The sequence below is a fragment of the Elephantulus edwardii genome, unplaced genomic scaffold, assembly GCF_000299155.1.
Source record: "Elephantulus edwardii isolate Elephantulus edwardi_28Jun2011 unplaced genomic scaffold, EleEdw1.0 scaffold00368, whole genome shotgun sequence".
In the NCBI taxonomy this organism is placed as follows: Eukaryota; Metazoa; Chordata; class Mammalia; order Macroscelidea; family Macroscelididae; genus Elephantulus; species Elephantulus edwardii.
Genome location: NW_006400118.1, coordinates 1610339 through 1631160, shown reverse-complemented (window position 1 = coordinate 1631160; position 20822 = coordinate 1610339). Strand labels below are relative to the sequence as shown.

The window sequence follows — 20822 nt, the reverse complement described above, 5'->3', positions numbered from 1 at the left end:
ACACTGGTGTACAAATCTTCATTTATGTCTCAGTTCTCATGTCCTTGGGTTATATTCCTAGTAGTGGAATAGCTGGGTCAAATGGAGTTTCTGTGTTTAATTTTTTGAGGAAGCACTAAACTGTCTTCCTGAGTGGTTGCACCATTTTACAATCCCACCAACATTGTATGAAAATCCTCACCTCTCCGCATCCTCTCCAATATTTATTGTTTTCTGCTCTACTTAACTTTGCATCTGGGGTGAGATGATATCTCATTGTAGTTTTTATTTGAATCTCTGTGATTTTTGAGCATTTCTTCATGTGCCTGTTGACTGCATGAATGTCTTACTCTAAGAAAAGTTTTTCCATGTCTTTTGCCCATTTTATAAATAGTTTATCAGTCTTTTTCTTCTGAAGGCCCAGGAGTATTCTGTAAACATTTGTTATGAGACCCTTGTCCTAAATAGTATTGTTTGTTCCCAGTTGGTAGGCTTTCTTTTCATCCTGTTGGAAAAAAGTTTAGATGAGTGAAGATATTTAATCTTTAGAAGGTCCTATTCATCAATTTATCCTCTCCAGATTGTGTCTTTCTGACCGTAATTGGCAGTCTCTTTTTACTGTAGACTGGTATTTCTAAGCTTGATCCCAGTTTGTCTCTTAAGCACTTTATGATTTTGGGCTTTACTACAAAGTCCCTGATTCACCTTGAGTTGATTGTTGTGTATGATATGAGATGTGGATCCTGTTTCAGCTTTCTGCAACTAGCAGTCCAGTTTTTCCAGCACCATTTGTTGAAGAGGTTGTCATTTCCCAATTGATAGGTTTTATTTCCTTGTTGAATATCATTTGACCATAGATAGCTGGGTCCATTTCTGGGTTCTTAATTATCTTCCACTGGTCTATGTGCCTGTCATTGTACCAGTACCATATTGTTTGTGTTACTTCTGCTGTGTAGTAGGTTTTGAGGTCAGGGAGTGCTACGCCTCCCACTTCGTTTTTGTTTTCAGAAGTGCTTTGCTTATTCGGAGTCTCTTTCCTTGCTAAATAAACTTGACAATTTCCCTTTAGATCTTGAAAAATGAGTATGGTATCTATATTGGGATTGTGTTGAACATGTAGACTGCTTTTGGTAGCATTGTTATTTTCACAATATTGAGTCATCCTATCCATGAACAGGAAACATTTCCCCATTTCTTTCGGTCTTTTATTGTGTTTTGCAGAAATGTCCTGTAGTTTTCTTTCATGTAGGTCTTTCATGTTTCGAGTTAGTTTCACTTGCAAGAATCAAGTTCTGTTTGGCAACCTGGCATGCTGAAAGTGAGAAGCGCTTGAACTGCTTGTTGCATAAGATCAAGGAATACAGCCTTGAGTATGGATCACATCTCAATGTCAGGGGGAAAAAATATTCTCACCATTGTAGAGTGTCATAATGGATAGAGAAGAGATTGAAACTGTCCACAGCTTCATCTTGCTTGGATCCACAATTAAAACCCTTGGTACCAGTCAGTAAATAAGGAGACACATTGCACTGGGAAAATCTGCAGTTAGGGATCTTTCCAAATTATTGAGGAGTAGTGATGTCAGTTTGAAGACTAAGGTACGTCTGATTCAGGCCATAGTCTTTCCAATTACTTGCTGTATATCTGAGAGCTGCATAATGAATAAGGATGATAGGAAAATAGTTGACACCTTTAAGCTGTGGTGTTTGAGAAGAGCACTGAACATCCCATGGGTGGTCAACAGAACAAACAGCTGTGTCTTAGAGATGTGCAGCCGGAGTGCTCTTTGGAGGAAAGAATGATGAGGCTTCACCTCGCATCTTTGGACATGTTGCTGGGAGATGCTATACCTTGGAGGACATGGTGCTGGGAAGGGTGGAGGGTTGGAAGAACGTCAACCAGGTGGATTGACCTGGTCACTGCTGCAATGGGCTCTTATGTGTCAGGAAGTGAGAGGGTGGCTCAGGATAGAACAGGGTTCAGATCTTTTGTTCATAGGCTTGGTATGAGTCATACTTGACTCAACAGCACCTAACAAGAACAACATAGTAAATGGTATTGTTTTCTTCTTTGTGTTTTCTTTGTTGCTGTAGAGGAATTCCACTGATTTTTTTTATATTGATCTTATATCCTTCAACCCTGCTAAACTGGTCCCCTAGCTCTAACAGTTTGGTGGTTTTTTGTTGAGTCCTTGGGGTTTTCTGTGTACATTGTCATGTCATCTGGATATAAAGACAGTTTGTCTCTTTGCCAATCTGAATGTCTTTTATTTTCTTCTCTTCTTGTCATATTGCCCTAGCACATATTTCCAATATAATATTGAATAGAAGGGGTGATAATGGGCATTCTTGTCTGGTCCCTGTTCACAAGGAAAATGTTTTTAATCTTTCTCGTTTGAGAATGATATTTGCTCTTGGTGTTGCATATATACTTTTCACTATGTTGAGGAAATTTCCTTGTATTCCAGTTTTACTGAGTGTCTTAATCAGGAAATGGTGTTGGATTTTATCAAATGGCTTTTCTGTATCAATTGCTAAGATCATATGGTTCTTGTTATTTACTTTGTTAACATGGTGGATTGTGCTGATGGTTTTTTTTATGTTGACCCATACTTGCATATCTCTTATGAATCCCACTTGGCCATGATGAATTACTATTTTTAATGTGCTTTTGGATTGTTATTGGCTAGGATTTAGTTAAGGATTTGTGTGTCTATGTTCATGAGAGAAATTGGTCTATAGTTTCCTTTTTTGGTAGTCTCTCTGCCAGGTTTTTGTATTAGGGTTATGTCTGCATCATTGAATGTCTCTGGGAATGTTCCTTCTTTTTCTATTTTTTTAAAATAATTTAAATAGAATGAGTGATACGTCTTCTCTGAATGATTAGTAGAACTCAGCTATGAAGCCATCTGGTCCAGGGCTGTTTTTGTGGGGGAGTTTTATCTGACCGGCTCAATTTCTTCTTTTGTGATGGATCTGTTCAAGTACTTTACATCTGTCTTTGTCAATTTGAGTAGGGCATGAATTTCAAGGAATTTGTCCATTTCCTCTAAATTTTCAAATTTATCTGAATATAGCTTTTCATAATATTCTGATATTATAGATTTAATTTCCTCTGACTCTGTTGTGAGGTTACCTCTATCATTAGTTAATCTAGTTATTAGTGACTACTCCTTTTTTCTTTTGTTAAGTGTGTCAATTTTATTGACCTTTTCAAAAAACCCAGCTCCTGGTCTTACTGATGGTTTCATTTGTTTTTCTGTTTTCTATCTCCTTGATTTCAGCTCTTGTTCCTATAATTTCCTTTCTTCTAGGGACTATGGGGTTAGATTGTTCTTTTTTCTATTTGATGGAGGTGTTGAGTTAGATTATTAACTCTGCTTCTTTCTTCATTTTCTTGTATGTGTGGAAAGCTAGTTGTTAGGGATCTCTCCATAGTACTGAAGAGCAACGATATCAGTGTGGAGACTAAGGTACGCCTGATCCAGGCAATAGTCTTTGCAGTTGCTTGCTATGCATCAGAAAACTGGACAATGACTAGGGATGATAAAAAGAGAATTGATGCCTTTGAGCTGCAGAGCTTGAGAAGAGTGTTGAAAATACCATGGACTGCTAGGAGAACAAACGGGCTCATCCTAGAGAGGGTCAAACCAGGCTGCTCCTTGGAGGAAAGGATTCTGAGATTTGGACTGACATACTTTGGGCATGTTGCAAGGAGGGACCAGTCCTTGAAGAGGGACATCATGCTTGGAAGGGTGGAGGGACAGAGAAAGAGAGAAAGATCTTTGATGATATAGATTGATTCAGTGACTGAGGAAATGAGAGTAGGTGTGTCAGAGACTGTAAAGTTGGCACAGGATAAAGTAAGTTTCAGGACTATTATACATAGGGTTGCTATGAATCACAAATAAATCAATGGCGTATAACATAACAATTGCTATTAACTGCACCCTGAGGACTGGCTTAGCTGCATCCCAGAGGTTTTGCTGTGCTATATTTTCATTATCATTTGTTTCAATGAACTTTTTTAATTTCAGTCTTCCAATCATGCTCTGAGCAGTGTTTTATTTATTTATCACATTGGTGGTTTTATAAGCTTCATTCTCATGTGGTTAATTAGTAGTTTTATGGCATTGTGGTCTGAGAAGAAACTTTATATAATTTCAGTGTTTTTATATTTTTTTTGAGGCTTGCTTGTGTGATCAATTCTGGAAAATGTGCCATGACCCTTTAAGAAGAAAGTGAATTGAGTTTCAGTTGAGTGCAGTACTCAGAATACATCCACAGGTCAATTTGGCTGAATGTGTAGTTTAGGTTTTCTGCATCTTTAAGTTCATTTTAAATTGACCTATCATTTGGTAAGAGTGGTGTACTAAAGTCTTTTACCACTATTGTAGGGCTGTCTATTTCTTTCTTCAGTTCTTTTAACGGTTGTATTATGTATTTGGCAGGTCTATCATTTGGTGCATAGATGTTGACCAATGTTATGTCTTCTTGATCTACTATGCCCTTAATCATTATATATCACACAACTTACATTGACATCAGGTACATTAATTCTCACACTATATTCTGCCCTCCCCCCCAAAAATATTACTTTAGTTATCCAATTCCTTTGTCTTTCAATATAAATTTCAGAATAATATTGTCTGTATATGAAAAAAAAATCCTTGGTTTCAATACAAATTATATTGTTGTTGTTATTGTTAGGTGCCATCAAGTCAAGCATCACTTATAGCAACCACATGAACAGTGGATCTGAACTCTGTGCTATCCCAGGACATCCTCACACCTCCTGACACACCAGAGCCCATTGTGGCAGTCACCATGTTGATAAGGGTTTTAGAGCCCTTTTATTTAAGAAGTGGATGGTCAATCCTGCTTCCTAGTCTGTCTTAATCTGAAACTCTACTAACACCTGCCCACCATCGGTAACTGTTATAGCATTTGACACATCGGTGGCATAGCTTTCAGAATCACAGCAACCCACAAGTTATCTCAGTACAGCAAACTGACAGACAAGTGCTGTACCCATTAATACAATGTTCTTCCCAGACACAACAAACCACCAATTTAGTTTGTGTCTATAATAGCGACTCAGTCTTCACACCATGCCCGAGGGCTGCAGGCATAATTTGTCTTGCTAAGATTAATAGCAGACTATTTATAAGACGTTTCAGGTCAATGTAGTCCCAACCTTTCAAACAGGTCCATGATTTCTGACACAAATAGCTCCTTCTTTTCTCCGTTTCCTAGCTTCTCTGTTTCCCTTGGGTTCAATAATTCACCAGAAGGTCTCCCAGAAACTCAGACCAATTAGGAAAATTACTCACATGACTATAGGTCACAGGCTGGTTTTGGAGAAACTGGTGAGTAATGAATGGGTCAAGATCCTGTAAATTATCTGTTACAGCACTGCTGGAGGGTGACTGTGGATGATGCAGGCTGGTGTTGTAGAGACTGGTGAACAGCTGAAGCTATGTCTCAGGTGAAGGAGCTTTTTCAAAGGAAAAAGACACACAAATTACATTAAACCAGAATATAAATTTGGGGAAAATTGACAACTTTCTGATGTTGAATCTTCCAATCCGTGATCACAGTATGCCTTTCTATTTACTTAGATCACCTTTTATTTCTTTTCTTTCACCAGCCTTGTTTAGTTTTCAGCATATAAATTCTGTATATGTATTGTTAGATTTCCACTTGTTTTATCTAGTGATTATAAATGGCAGTGTATTTTTAATTTTATTATCCCCATGTTCATTGATAATGTATATAAATAATATTTATATGCTTTTTTTGTTTCCTGGTATCTTGAATTCACTTGTTAGTTCTAGAGAGTGTTCTGGTTTTTAACAAAATTTTGTTTTGGGCTCTTTAGACTTTTCTATGTAGACAGTCATGTCATCTGCATATAAAGAACAGCTTTATCCTTCCTTTCTGATCTCAATAGTTTTTATTAGCTTGCCTTGCCTTGCCTTATTGCACTGGCTAGACCATCCAATCCTGTGTTGAATTAGAGTGCTTAATAGTAAGCAGCCTTTCCTTGCTCTTAATCTTAGGGGGTTATATTCAAGTCTTTTCAGATAAGTATGCTATGTGTAGAATTTCTGTAGATGCCCTTTATCAAGATAAAGTCCATTTACAGGTCAATTTTTCTGAGAGCTTTTATTGTGAACAGATGTTGAATTTTGCCAAGTGCTTTTTCTGCATCCATTACGATCATGAAGTTTTTCTTCTTATGCCATTATTATGCTGAATCATGTGACTGACCCACCTCACCCCCCCTTTTAATATTTAAATGTCCTTACATTTCTGAAATAAACCATACTAGCTAGGGTGTTTTATGTCTTAATATGTTGATAAATTATATGCTAATTTTTTAATGGAGGCCTGTGTCTACATTCATAAAGCATAATGATCTTTAGTTTTGTTTGTTTCTTTCGGGTTTCTTGGGTTGTTTTTTTTTAATACTTGCTTTCTCTGGTTTTAGCTTCTGGCTAATAATTGCTTGATGAAATGAATTCCTTTCCTGTTTTGGAGGGAGAAATTATGTAGACTTGGTATCCAGTTTTCTTTAATTGAATAGTTGATTTCTTTAGTTAAACCATCTAGCCCTGGAGAGTTCTCCTATAGAAGCTTTTTAAAGTGCGATTTCAAATTCTTCAATAGGAAATATAAGACTTAATAAAAGAAACACAAAACTAAAAAAAAAAAAATTTAAAGCACAAATTAATTGTAGATGTACCAGAACTAACTCCTAGCTGATATTCCAGCAAGTTTTCAGAGATTGTAAATAGCACACAAGGGATGGGCTTTCTTTCCCCTATGAAGCCAAAGGTGAATTTGAACCACTCTCTGGGTTAAGAGCACAGTTCCTTAAGGACTATACCACCGTAGTTCCCCTAAGAATGTTAAAAATATTTACATTTGCTTATTTTAGTATGCCTTTGAAGTCATTAGTAATAGCCTTTGTTTCATTGCTCAAATTAGTAATTTATATCTTCCTTTTTCCTTGTTAAGACTTGTATAGAGAAGTTCATTGATTTTATTCTTGTCAATCACTTTTTGCTATAGTTTTAATTTTAAATAACATTTTTCCTTTTCTTACCTTTTTAATATTTTCTTTTTTCTATTTAATTTAAATTTATTTTGTTCTTTTTTTCTAGATAGTTGCGCTGGAAACTTATAGATTTGAATCTTTCCCTCTCTTTTTATTTAGTCCTATAATTTTTCTTCTTCGTTCTACATATTTTGATATGTTACATCTTCATTTTCATTCAGTTCAATGTATACTTTTCTATTCTTTGATAATTCTTGCTTGACTTATGCATTCCTTAGTTTTGTAGAATTTCAAGATAGCCTATCTTGCTGTTACTGATTTCTAGTTCAGTTTCACTCTAGGCTGAGAACGCACTGCATATGATTTCAAGATTTTCAGATGCATTGAAGTTTATTTTATGGCCGAGGATATGGTCTCATATGTTACATGGTTAATACATATTTGAATATGCCTATTCTAGTTATTGGTAATTTTGAGTTCTAAATTTTTACTGATTTATTATTTAGTTGTACTACTAATTATTAGTTAATAACAGACCATCAGCTACTCATATGCAAGCTCAAACTTAAGCTAAAGAAAATGAAATCAAATCCAGAGGAACTAAAGTATGACCTTGAGTTTAAAAACATTTTTTAACAAAAAAACAAAAAACCATCTCCAGAACAGATTTAAGACCTTGAACACTAATGAACAGAGACCAGATGAGCTGTTGGAGGATATCAAGAATATCATCCATGATAAATGTAAAAGGTCATTACAAAGATAGAGGAAGAAGAAATGAGATGGATGAGACTGAATATTGTACTACAGTGCTGAGAAGCCAAAGCAAAGGGAGCTGTACAGAAGATTTCATAGGCCAGTGCAGGAAGACAAATGAAGTATTATAATGAAATGTGCAAAAAACTGGAGTCAGAAAATCAAAGGGGACAAATTTGCTTGGCATTTCTTAAGCTAAAGGAATTAAAGAACAAATTCAAGCCTCGAGTTGCAATACTACAGGATGCTGTGAGAAGAATGTTGAATGATCTAGGAAGCATAGAAAGAAGATGGAAGGAATACACAGAGTCACTAGACCAAAAAGAAATGGCTGGCACAGAAGAATTAAATAAAAAAAGCATATGATCAAGAGACAATGGTGATGAAGGAGAAGGTCAAGCTGCTCTGAAGGAACTGGCAAAAAACAAGTCCCCTGGAATTGATGGAATACCAATTGACATAGTTCAACAAACAGATGCTGCCCTAGTCATGCTCATTAGGTTAAACCAAGAAATCTGGAGGAAAACCACCTGGCCAACTGAGTGGAAGTTATCTATGTTTCTTCCCATTCCAAAAACAAAAGTTGATCCAACAGAGCATGGAAATTTCCAAACAGTATCACTAATATCGCACGCAAGCAAGCTCCTACAGATTATCCAAAAACGATTGGAAGATGTGCCAGCTGTATTCTGCTTCTAACGTGAATTGTAGTCCCCCCACAAAAAAATACGTGAATGATGTGTGTCTCTATTTCATAAGATTGATGTGAAAGTTAAATAAAAATAAAACAAAACAAAACCAAAACCTGCTGTTATGCAGCTGATTCCAACACAAATCAGCCCTCCTTCAGGTTCCCAAGGCTGATTTTTGGATTTGTTTGTTTGTTTTAATCGAGATTTTATTGTACATTTATAATATGGATTTCCATTCATTCATTATTGCACATTTCCCTCCCTGCCTCCATCCACTCCCCCCAGTTTGTTTTTTCTTTAGAAAAGAAAGTTCTTTCATTGTTATACAATCTCCACACACAGAGAGACCAATTTACTATGCAGCTCTTATTCTGCACGTTTGTCACACCAGTTATACAAAATCATGTATTACTTTTAGACAGTTCTCTCCCTTGTCCATTTCAATGCCATGCACAAGGAAATGTAAATCTTTGTTTCCTGAGAGGAACTGGTGAATTTGAACAGCCAGTCTTACAATTAGCAGCTTTATACTTTATGCACTGCATCACCACAGCTCCTCTTTAAATCATAAAGTGAATCATAAAATGCTTAGCAAAAGTCCTGTGGCTGGTGTTTGATAGGATCAGTAAACATTTGCAAATACCAAACCTGTATCTGCTGCTCAGCAGTGAAATTTTCATCATTAAAAGTAAAAATGTTAGCGAGCTCTGATGGCCTAGTGTCAAGAAGCTTCACTGCAATCCCAGAGGTGCGTGGTTTGAATCCATCAGATAGATGCCCTGCTGATGAAGGGGGGACAATTTCCTCCTGTACCAGTCAGATCTGATTTGATGGTGCACACATAAAAAAATAATAAAAATAATTTTTTATTCATAAAAATTAAAACAGTAAAAATGTTGGAATTACCAAATGTTTGTTCCCAATCTGTAGGTTTCCATTTCACCCTGTTGGAAAACGTTTTGAATGTGCATAGAGATTTAATCTTCAGAAGCTCCCATGAATCAATTTTATCCTCTTTAGATTGTGCATTTCTGGTTGTATATGGCAGTCTCTATAAAACCGCTATTGTAGAATGAGTATAAGGATCCAGGAGGGGTGGGAGAGGCTGGAAGCAGAGCGATGTGCATGTGCAGGGGGAAGAGAGAATTAATCATTGGGTTGTACAGTTTGATGGGTGGGGGGTGAGGGAACTGGAAAGAATTTGTTCAAGTTTGTATTTGAATTTTGTAAATAAAGTAGTAGGGAAAAAAATTAAAAAGTATAGATGATTAGGGGAAAAAAGTAAAAATGTTATTTTTTGGCTTTCAGATCTGTGTTTTAAATACCTAGTACTTTCCATGCCGTGTACCCAAAGCAAATCAAACTCATCGTCATGTAACTGATTGTAACTCATAGCAAGTCTATAAGAAAGAGTAGACTTGCCTTCGAGGGTTTCCAGGCCGTAAACTGACAGAAGCTGACGTCTTTCACCCGTGAAATACCTAGTTAGTGTCCTCAAGGCACCAGCCTTTTAGTTAGTGGGCCAGTTACTTTAACCACTGCGCTGCCAGGGCTCTTTCCATGCACACAGTAGACCCTTCAGAAGGACCCTTGACTTCCTTAACCTTCTTTTCCCCTGAGTAAATTAGTTGTCTCTCTTACTTTGCTTTCCTAAATATGTAAATTAAAATGATATGGTGAGACCAAGAAATTGGGGAGTTGACCATATGAACATAGAAAACCCACATCTTTTACAAATTTAAGTCAAATCTTGAAATGTATTTGATTTTTCAAGATAAAAAAAATACTCCCCCCATAATAAAATTCCTACTTGATACTGTTGGGTTGGATTTTTTCCCCCTCTTAAGTGCCTATAGCCCTCGTCTCCTAAACCATGGTAGTTGGTATTCATAAAAACAAAATACCCAAGCCTACTATCATTAAATCAATCTTGGCCACCTTCCATCAGGTTTCTAAAGCTGTAAATATCTATGGGAAGAGATGGCTTCATCTTTCTGGCCTGGATAAGCTGATTGATTCAAAGTGCTCATCTCTGGTTCAGCAGTCCAAGCATGTAAGAACCCAACACGAAAGAACACTCCAGACTGTTTCAGTATGTGCACTTAGATGCCTAGTGGTGACCCGCAGCCATCTCAAGACCTGTGTGATTTCAGTTTAGACAAAGGCAGTTTTGTCTTGAATATTAGTCATGATTTAACAACAGAATTCTAGCTGCCACCGTGGAAAATTCATGATGCATTCCTGGTGAAAGCGAAAGTGGCAGCATGATATTTTCAGAGAGAATTTCTTCAAGAACTAAGAAATCTGAGGACTGGCGTCAGTGCTACTTTCATTTCTTGTGTGACCTTGGAAAAGTAGTTTTACTTCTCTCGCTGTCAGTCCATAAAAAGTGAAGTTTGAGTCTGATGGTTTCTACCAGGCTCTATGATCTCTGTGTTCTAATACATTTTCCTTAAATTGAGTGATTCAAATAATCAACAGAATATTTCTTTGGTGAAGAGAGAAATTTAGAGCTCTATTTTTATATTGTAATTTCACTCGGAATTTACCTAAATGCTTACACTGAAGAGCTAAAAGTATTCAATATGTTCAAGGTCAATAAATCTAAATTAGTTACTACAGCAGATTTTTGTATGCTAATATGTTTACAAAGCATGCCCTCTCTTCTCTCGAAACTTCTGCCAGGTTTAGAGACTGCTTTTCATTTCCAAATAAAAAAGCTCCCAGGCACCTACGCTCAGGAATATGCAATAATGGATGTTCATTATTCCTGACAGCATATGCTAATTCATAGACTTTTAAATGGAAAGCAGAAACTACAAAATGAATACAGTTTTATGTTCTCTCAATCTGTCATTCTTTTTTTGGGGGGGGGAGGTTGTTTTTTTTCAAATCTGTCATTCTTTATCATTCAATAAACCTTCATGTACAATTCAACTCTACAGTATTTTATTTTTATAAAACGATTGTTTTAATGCGACCTTCTGGTGCACTTGTAACTGTTAAATAAAGCTGTTAAGATATAAAAAATAATTTTTAAAGCAGTATTTCTAAATTAATATGCCATTTCTTAGGTTTTAGAATGCTGCACTGTGGAATTTTAAAAGCCTGCAAGGTCAATATTGCCGATTCATTTGTATCTATGTTGATTTATCTAACAAATACCTTTGAAAGCCTTCTGTGTGTCAAGCGCTGCTGTAGATGGCAGGGAATATAAAGACCCAGGAGGACATAATCTCTCCCTTTAGGAGGTTACAGTTTATGTGGATTTGACAGAAGTGGCCACATAGTACCAGGCACCAGAAGTAAATGGGCAGTTGCAGGACTTTGTAAAAGAAATGTACTACATATATAGATTTAGCATAAAGTCTAAGAAGATAAATTAGGTTAATATTAGCAATCTTTTCATGCTATTTCCTGTCTCTTACAGTAAATGGTTCTTGCTCTTTGAAATTTTTATTGCTTTTCACATTTAGTGTATTTTTGTAAATTAATCGTGCATCTTTTAAATAATCAGCAAATCTGTGGACTGTCTCCTGGTTTGTGACTCAAACTTAAAAGCTCTTTTTTTCTTGCTTTTTATTATGTGAGATCTTTGGTTTCTCTGACTTCAGTGCACCCATCTGCAGTTTTTTTGGCCTTAAATATTTATGACTGTTTCACCACTTAAAACTATGAGGAGATTCTCACTCCTAGATTTTTCAGTGCTGTATGTTTTCTCCTGCCTAGGACCAGATGATATATGTATTTTTCCCCCAGAGGATACTTTTACTATATTACAGTTTCAGATAATTTATTTTTTTTTATTTCTATACGTGCCACGATCCTCTCAAATACTAACCTGAAAATTAACTAGTGATAAGGAGCGGTGGTGTCAGCACAAAGGTGTGTTTGAATCCACCAGCTGCTTTCTGGGTGAAAGACAGCCAGTCTCCTCTTGTGTGATTTGTTGCCTCTGAAAAGCCCCTAAAGGGTCAGCTATGACTTGGTGACAACTTGACGGTCTATAACAACTCACCTTAAGGACTAACCATTGAAACAGCATCCTCCATCCTAACCTAGTCTCCTTTTTCCTATCCTAAAAAAAAGGTACGAATTCCTAATTGCAGTATTTTAATTCAAGACCTGGTCATTGCAGGCAGAACACATTCAACGCTCCACTCCAAGCCTTGGGGTCATTTCCTACTCATTTTTATTTCATTGGCAAGTAGTACATTTCTTTGAGAAAGGAAAAAGTAAATACTCCCTCAAATTCACACTCAGAGGAAATAATTGCTTTCTTAAATTCTCTAACAATACTACTGTTCACATAGCTCAAGCTCTCATTGTAATTAAGCACAGTAGGATTTCTCCAATTTACATAAAGGATCCTTCCTATGGGGGGGAAAAAACAACCCTCCATGAACCTCACAGTCAATTCTAATGTGTTCTGTTTCTTGAAGATAAGTATACATAAAATTTGGTATATATTCCTTATAATTCATAGTAATTCTTAGACAAATCCCAAAGCAAATGTTTATATTATACATACCCAAACCATTCAAATTAAAATTACTAAATTGAGGGTGGAGGGAGGGGTGGGTAAAGGAAATGGGAAAAATCCCATATGAAAAACAATGTGTACAAGCTTTGTAACTAAACCAGTATAAAACAAAAAATTTTATTTAAAAAAAATAGTAAATTTACTAAATTATGAAGTTGATATAAAGTGATAGAGTCATACTGCTGAAACTAACTCAGAAATTTTAGATTCAGATAAAGTCATAAATTCAGTTTCTACATTATTTCTTGATTTTTACTTCTGTACCTCAAAGCAAAGAACATCCATTTGAGTAAGATTGTTTCACAAAATTGTATTGATAACTCAGGCTGTGTTTGCTATTTCAGAAAAAGAAGACTTCAGACTTCACCAAAAAAGCTTGTGCTTCTGCAGTTCTCAAATGCCAGTTTTAATGAGGTGACATTTGTTAACTCAGTAAAGCCTGTTTGTTCACTTGAAGATTAGGTTAGCATGGAGGAGTCTCTGGAATCTACATTATATAGGGGCAGAGGGGGGCGAATAAGCTCCTGGAAAATTTCCATCATCTCTGCTTTTATAGTTTCCTGTTAGGGGTTAGTTAGAGTCCTTGCCTTGCAGCCCCATACAAGGGTTCAGGGCAGGGAGGAGAAACCAACACCGAACTTACCTGTTTTTCTTTATACTGGGGAGTGTCTTTGCATGTTGCTGCTCTTAATAGCTTAAATGCGTGTATGTTTGCTTATCTAACATACATTCTTTTGGATACAACACTTGTCTGTCACGTGCTGCACTAAAGCAGAGCTCCCAAATTATGACCGACTAGGAAGAAGGATTGGCCATCCACTTCTGTAATAAGAGGTCTTCAAAAGTACTATGAAGAATGGAGAACACTTAGACTATGAGACATAGCACTCATATTGGGAGACACAAAAATTAAGAGGAAGAGTTGCAAACAGACACTAATAATTGAAACATTGAACATACAAAGGATAAATGCAGGAAAAGTGGACACTGTTAAAAACAGAATGGAATGCATAAATATTGGCATAATAGGAAATAGCTGAGATGGATTGTCGTGAAGCACTTTGAATCAGACAATCCATGATATACTGTGCTGGAAATGGAAAAGTGAAGGAAAATGGGATTGCATTCATAGTCAAAAAAGTCCATTTAAAAGACCATTTATAGGTCAATCTTGAAGTCTAACAATGTGGTGAGTGACAGGATACTATCCATACGCAGACAAGTGTTAATGTCACTATTATTCAAATATATGCACTAAAGAATAGAGCCAATCTCTACCAACTTTTGTGGTCTGCAATTGATCAAACATGCAAGGTTTGTTAATAATAATTGATAACCAGAATGCAAAAGTTGGGAAGAAGGAAGAAGAATTAGTAGTCTGAAAACAAAGACTTGATGACAGAAGTAAGCTGGAGATAGGAAGATAAAATGTTGTACAATGATTTACTCATTGCAAATACCTTTTATAAAAAACACAAATGATGACTACGTACATTGACCTCCGCTGATGGGCCACATGGGAATCAGATTGACTACATCTATAGAAAGATTCCGTGGAGATTGTCAAGTGAAAAAGAAGCTATGCAAACTACGTCAGGTCTATGGAAAAGACTTATACGCAAGTTCAAATTGAAACAAAAGAATATTAAAACAAAGCCACAAAAATAGAAATATGGCCTCGAGTTTATTCCATCTCAATTGAAAAACCATCTCTAAACCAGGTTTGAAATCTTGAAGACTAATGGATGAAGGACTTGTGGGATGATATCGAGAATACCATCCATGGAAAACTTCAAAGGTCATTACAAAGACAGAGGTGGAAGACGAAAATGGAAGTCAGAAGAAACGCTCAGCATTGCACTAGAATGCCAAGAAGCCAAAACAAAGGGAAGCAATTAGGAAGTTAAAGAGTTGAAAAAAGATTTCAAAGGGAGGCTCGTGAAGACAAAGCAAAGTATTGTAACAAAATGAGGAAAGAGCTGGAGTCAGAAAATCAAAAGGGAATGATTTGCTCAGCATTTCTCAAGCTGAAGGAACTGAAGAGCAAATTCAAGCTTCGAGTTGCAATACTTAAAGATGCTATGGGGAAAAATATTGTTTGATCAAGGAAGCATGAAAAGAAGATGGAAGGAATATACAGAGTCACTGTACCAGAAAGAATTGGCTGACACAGAACCATTCAATTAAGTAGCATATGATGAGGAACCAATGGTAATAAAAGAGAAAAGTAAAAGCTGCTCTGAAAGAATTTGCAGAAAGGACCCAGGAATTAACTGATAGAATACTACTTGACTTCTTTCAACAAACAGATGGTCCCCAGGATATGCCAAGAAATCTGGAGGACAGCTAACCTGGCCAGTTGACTGGAAGAGATCCATATTTATTCACATTGTGAAAATAAGGTGATCCAACAGAATGTGGAAATTATTGAACAATATCACCAGTATCACATGCAAGCCAAATCTTGCTGAGGATTATCCAAAAACTACTAGAACAGTACATTGACAGAGAACTGCCAGAGATACAGGCAGGGTTTAGAAGAGGCCATCACACTAGGGACATCATTGCTGATGTCATATGGATCGTGGCTATAAGGAGAGTACCAGAAAGATACCTATGTTTTATTGACTATACAAAGGCATTTGGCTGTGTGGATCATAACAAGCTGTGCCTAACATTGAGAAGAATGAGAATCCCATAGCACATAACTGTGCTCTTGCAAAACCTATACCTAGACCAAGAGACTGATGTGTAAACAAAGCACTGGAACACTGTACATGGTTTAAACTTAAGAAGAAAGTACATCAAGACTGTATTCTCTCTCCATACCTGTTCAATATTTATACTGAAAAAATTATTCAAGAAGCTGGACTCTATGAAGAAGAATGTGGCATCAAGATCAGAGGAGGACTCATCAATAACTTGTGTTATGCAGATGACACAACCTTGCTTGCTGAAAGTGAGAAGGACTTGAAGCACTTGTTGCAGAAGATCAAAGAATGCAGCCTTTAATATGAATTGCATCTCAATGTCAAGAAAGCAAAGATCCTTACCACATCGTGGTAGATGGAGAACAGATTCAAACTGTCAACAACTTCATCTTACTTGCATCCACAGTTAGCATGTTTGGTACCAGCAGTCAGGAAGTCAGGAGACATATCGCACTGGGAAACTCTGCAGTCAGAGACCTCTTCAAATTATTGAGGAATAATGATGTCAGTTTGAAAACTAAGGTGCATCTAATTCAAGCCGTAGTCTTTTTGACCACTTGCTGAACAACAAATAAAGATGACAAAAGAAGAATTGATACACTTGAGCTGTGGTGTTGGAGAAGATACTGAACATCTCATAGATGGTCAAAAGAATAAACAAATATGTCCTGGAGAAAGTGCAGCCAGATTTGCTCCTTGGATGCCAAGATGATGAAGTTTTGCCTGACATACTTCAGGCATGTTGCTACGAGGGCTATTCCTTGGAGAAGGACATGATGCTCAGAAAGGCAGAGGGTCAGCGAAAGAGCAGAAGATCCTCAACCAGGTGGATTGACATGGTGACTGGCACAGTGGCCTCTAATGTCACAGGAGGTGTAAGGATGGCATAGGCTAGGACAGGCTTTAGATCTGTTCTTTCTAGGGTCACTATGGGCCGTACTTGGCTCGACGCCCCATAACAACAACAATCTTTAAGAAGACTTTCAAATCCCCCATATATGAATTCTCTGCACTGAGGTAGTACTTCTGTGGATTCTAAAGGGCTTCGCTCCTATCTCTTTTGCTGCATTATGACACTTATGTCATAAAAACTTTGTCCCTTAAAAAATTCTCTAACTATAAGAGGGTACAGACTGCTCTTCATTAGTTGGACTTAAGTCTTAACTCCCGCTAAGGACTCAAAAAAATCCATACACAAAATGTCTATGACAAACAGAGTGACCAATCATCCCACTTTTCGAGGGACTGAGAAGTTTCCAGGGACATAGAACTTGCATGTAAAGCTTGGACTGCCCCATGCAAACTGGGACAGTTGATCCACCTAAATTGGCAGAGCACGTGTCCCCATACCATTTTCCCTGATGAACAGATAAATATATTTAACCCAATCCAGTTAGTAAATTCCATGTGGGTGATGCTGGTGGTTGTTAGGCATCATTGAGTCAAGTGTGACTCTTAGCAACCTTGGAAATGAGGGATCTGAACCCTGTCCTCTCCTGTGCTATCCTCACAATCTCTGGCACACTCAAGCTCATTGCTGCAGCCACTGTGTCAACCCACCTAGTTGAAGGTCTTCCTCTCTTTCATTGCCTTTCTACCTTCCCAAGTATAATGTCCCTCTCCAAGGAATAACCTCTCCTAGCAACAGTGACAGCGACCAAGAGAGAGGTACGTTGGCCTAGTGGAAAGGAAGCTATGCTACCAAGCCGAAGGTGGGTGATTTTCATCTGTGGCCCTCGGCCAGGTTCAAATTGTTTTCCTGTCAAACATTCTTCTAGGTGGTATAGCACTGGTCTGTGTGTTGCTGTACAGAGGTAACTCATGGTTGCTGTGATGTTGAAGACTGTGACAGTGATGTGCCAGTCGTAGTAATGGGTACCCATGGAGGGCAGTGTTGGCTGGAGCTTCCCGACTAAATCGAGCCTGGAAGCAGGAGCGGCATCCACTTCTGAAATGGCTTGCCTCCGGAAACTCTATGTACGAACAGTGCTCAGGCCGTTCATTCATAGGGTCGCTATGAGTCATCTACGACTCGACGGCATCAAACGACAACAACAAGAAACAGCAACATGTCCAGGGTATGTGAGAAAGTTCATCATCTGTGCCTCCAAAGAGCACTCTGGCTGCACCTTCTCCAAGACATACCTGTTTGTTCTTTTGGCTGTTCATGGGATCTTCAGCACTCTTCTCTGACTCCACACTTCAAAGGTACCATTTCTTCTTCTGTCAGCCTTATTCATTGCCCAGCTTTCAGATGCATAGTAAGTGACTGAAGAAACCATGGCCTGAATCAGGTGCACCTTAGTCTTACAGAGGCATCATTACTCCTCAATAATTTCTACAGGTCTCTGACTACAGATTTTTTTCCCAGTGCAATATGTCCCCTGATTTCCTGAACTGCTTGTACCAAGTGCACTGATTGTGGATCCAAGTAAGATGAAATCATTGACTGTCTCAATCCTTTCTCTGGTTGTCATCATGTTGCCAATCAGTCCAGTGGCGGCGGTTTTTGTTTTCTTGTTGATGGCATGTGATCTCCATTGAAGACTGCAGTGTTTGGCTTCCTGCAGCAAGTCTTCCTCACTGTAAGCAAACAAGTTCTATCACCCACATACCAAGGTTATTCATGAGTCTCCCGCCAATCCTGATGCCACATTTTTCTTCATAGAGTTCAGCTTCTGTAATAATCTGACTATACATCACTACTGGTGGGAATATTCATAAAATACTGCCTCCTCGCAACTCCCTCCCCCTTCTTTTCCTTGGCTCCAAGATTCCTTTAGAAATAGCACTCATTTTCACTCTTCACTGTGCTTCAGCGTGTCTTGGGAATCCTTTTAAAATATAGATTGTTGGACCTCACAGCATGAATTTCTGAGCTGATAAGTGTGGGCAGGAACTTAAGTGAGAAGTGATGCCAACCCTGCTAATCCAGGGACTCTGAGTACCTTTGTTTCAGTATTCTATTATTTTCTACTAAGTTTCATATATGAGCTCTGGTGGCCTCGTGGTAAGAAGCTGCACTGCAGTCCCCAAAGCATGTGGTTCAAATCCACCAAGGCCTTCACAGGAGAAAAATGGGCAGTCCCTACCTCTGTGATTTATTGCCTCTGAAAACATGCCAGAGGGTCAGCTATAGATCGATTCTGACTGGACATCAAACAACAAGAAGACAAACATATTCTAGAAGGGGTTGATGGGGAGTGGATCAACAAATGACTCTATAAGAGTCAATCTTGTTTTCTTTTTTTTACTTAAGTATGTCTGCGATGAGTACAGTTTCAGAAAAAGAAAGCAATCCTTCAAAAACAATGAGTGAAAGGAAAGGTTCTCACTTCCAGGCAAGGCTTGGCAGAGCTCCTGGGGAGTGCTGTGTGGTGGGGTTTAATTTGATGCTTGTGATTTCTCTGTGGAAAGTAAACAGGCTGCAGCTCCATTCAAATGACATTTGGTTCCTCTTATGTATGCTCAAGCTTCCCAGCTGAAACATCCTTTGTACTTGGTCGGAGTCACTGTTCCACAGTTATCATTTGCGCTGGCATACTACAGGAAAGAGGGTTTTGATAATACAGTACACATCCTTTTACCCTACAAAAAATTGAATAACTGACAAAAATATAAAAGCAATTCCCGATTGTAAATATTCGTTCTGTTCTGTGTGCCCAGCTTCTGTCCTTGGAAACAGCTATGATTTGCCTTCAATACACCGACATTGCCTTCTATTGTGGAAAAATGTCTTGTATTCTCAAAGAAATGTTCTTGACTGCCTTCACTTTGACATTGGATTTGTACTGGGAGAAACTGAACCATGGGGCTTTGATAGCAGAATTTAAATCCCATAACTGTCAGCAGTTTCCAGGAAAGTGCATTGAAATAGAAAACTTGGATGTTCTGTTGGGAAATAAAGTTCTATTCTAAATGGGCAATCTCAGAATTTACTGTTCATTGATGATTCTTTTGTCTTTGTCCTCAGCGTTCTGGCGGTGGCCTGGACATCCCTTTGTGTGCCTTCCAGGGGACGGTGTCTCTCCATGCTCCCACCGGGAAAACCCTGTCACTTTCGACCTATGAAGTAAGCACAGAAGGGCAAAAAATCACGCCAGCGTCTAAGAAAATAGAAGTTTATCGATCCAAGAGTGTTGGCCACCAGCCCAACTCCGAGGACTCCCCCTCCACGTTTGCAGACACCAGCGTGAAAATCCACTTGGAAGTTCTGGAAATCTGTGATAACGAAGAGGCCTTGGACACGGTGTCCATCATCAGCAACATCAGCCAGTCGTCCACACAAGTCAGATCCCCATCCCTGCGCTACTCGCGCAAAGAGAACAGGTTCGTTTCGTGTGACTTGGGGGAAACAGCCTCTTACTCTCTCTTCTTACCCACCAGTAACCCTGATGGTGACATCAACATCTCCATCCCGGACACGGTGGAAGCACACAGGCAGAACAGTAAAAGGCAGCACCCGGAGCGGGCTGGCTACCAGGAGGAGATCCAGCTGTTAAACAAAGCATACAGGAAGAGGGAGGAGGAAAGCAAGGGTAATTAGCAGGCATCTGGTCTGAGCAGAGTTAGAACAGGCTCAGCACCTGCAGACCGCTGACACCTTTGGTCTGGGCTGGTCCAATTTCTTCTTTATTTATTGGTTTACATACAGGAGCAGAGTTGGTACAAAGGTTCAAACACTCGGTTGATAACCCATCAGCTGTTGGATGGTAGAAAAAGGGCTTTTGTCAAGCTTGTCAGTGTTGGGACGTATGTGAGACAGGTCTACTCTTGTCCATCACGAGTGGGAATCGGCGGTGGGGTGGTTGGCTGACATCAGCTTTAAAGATTTCCTCGCTGATTGTTTTTCGTGCAACAGCTGGAGCTAGTGCAAACCCTTAAGTGCATTGCCGTGTTACTTACAGATCACACACTGTGATAATTAAAAGAGTTTCTTACCTGATTTCTGAAAATATTTTCTAAATCAAATTTGGTCTTGCTGACTAGTGTTTTTACTTGTGTTTGTCACCCTTGGCGTAAACTAAAAAACGAAACAAACCTAATGGGTGTTCTGGTTTCACGTACCTGTTTCCACAT

The 20822-nt window shown here is 38.3% G+C and overlaps 1 protein-coding gene across 1 annotated transcript in view; it reads left to right on the top strand.

The window, feature by feature from the left end:
• Positions 1–20289, top strand: part of GPR149 (G protein-coupled receptor 149) — a 106585-nt gene extending 86296 nt beyond the window's left edge. The window contains exon 5 of the mRNA XM_006902101.1: positions 19717–20289. Coding sequence (XP_006902163.1) covers positions 19717–20289 — 573 coding nt within the window. The remainder of the gene's footprint in view (positions 1–19716) is intronic.
• Positions 20290–20822: the final 533 nt, after the last annotated feature.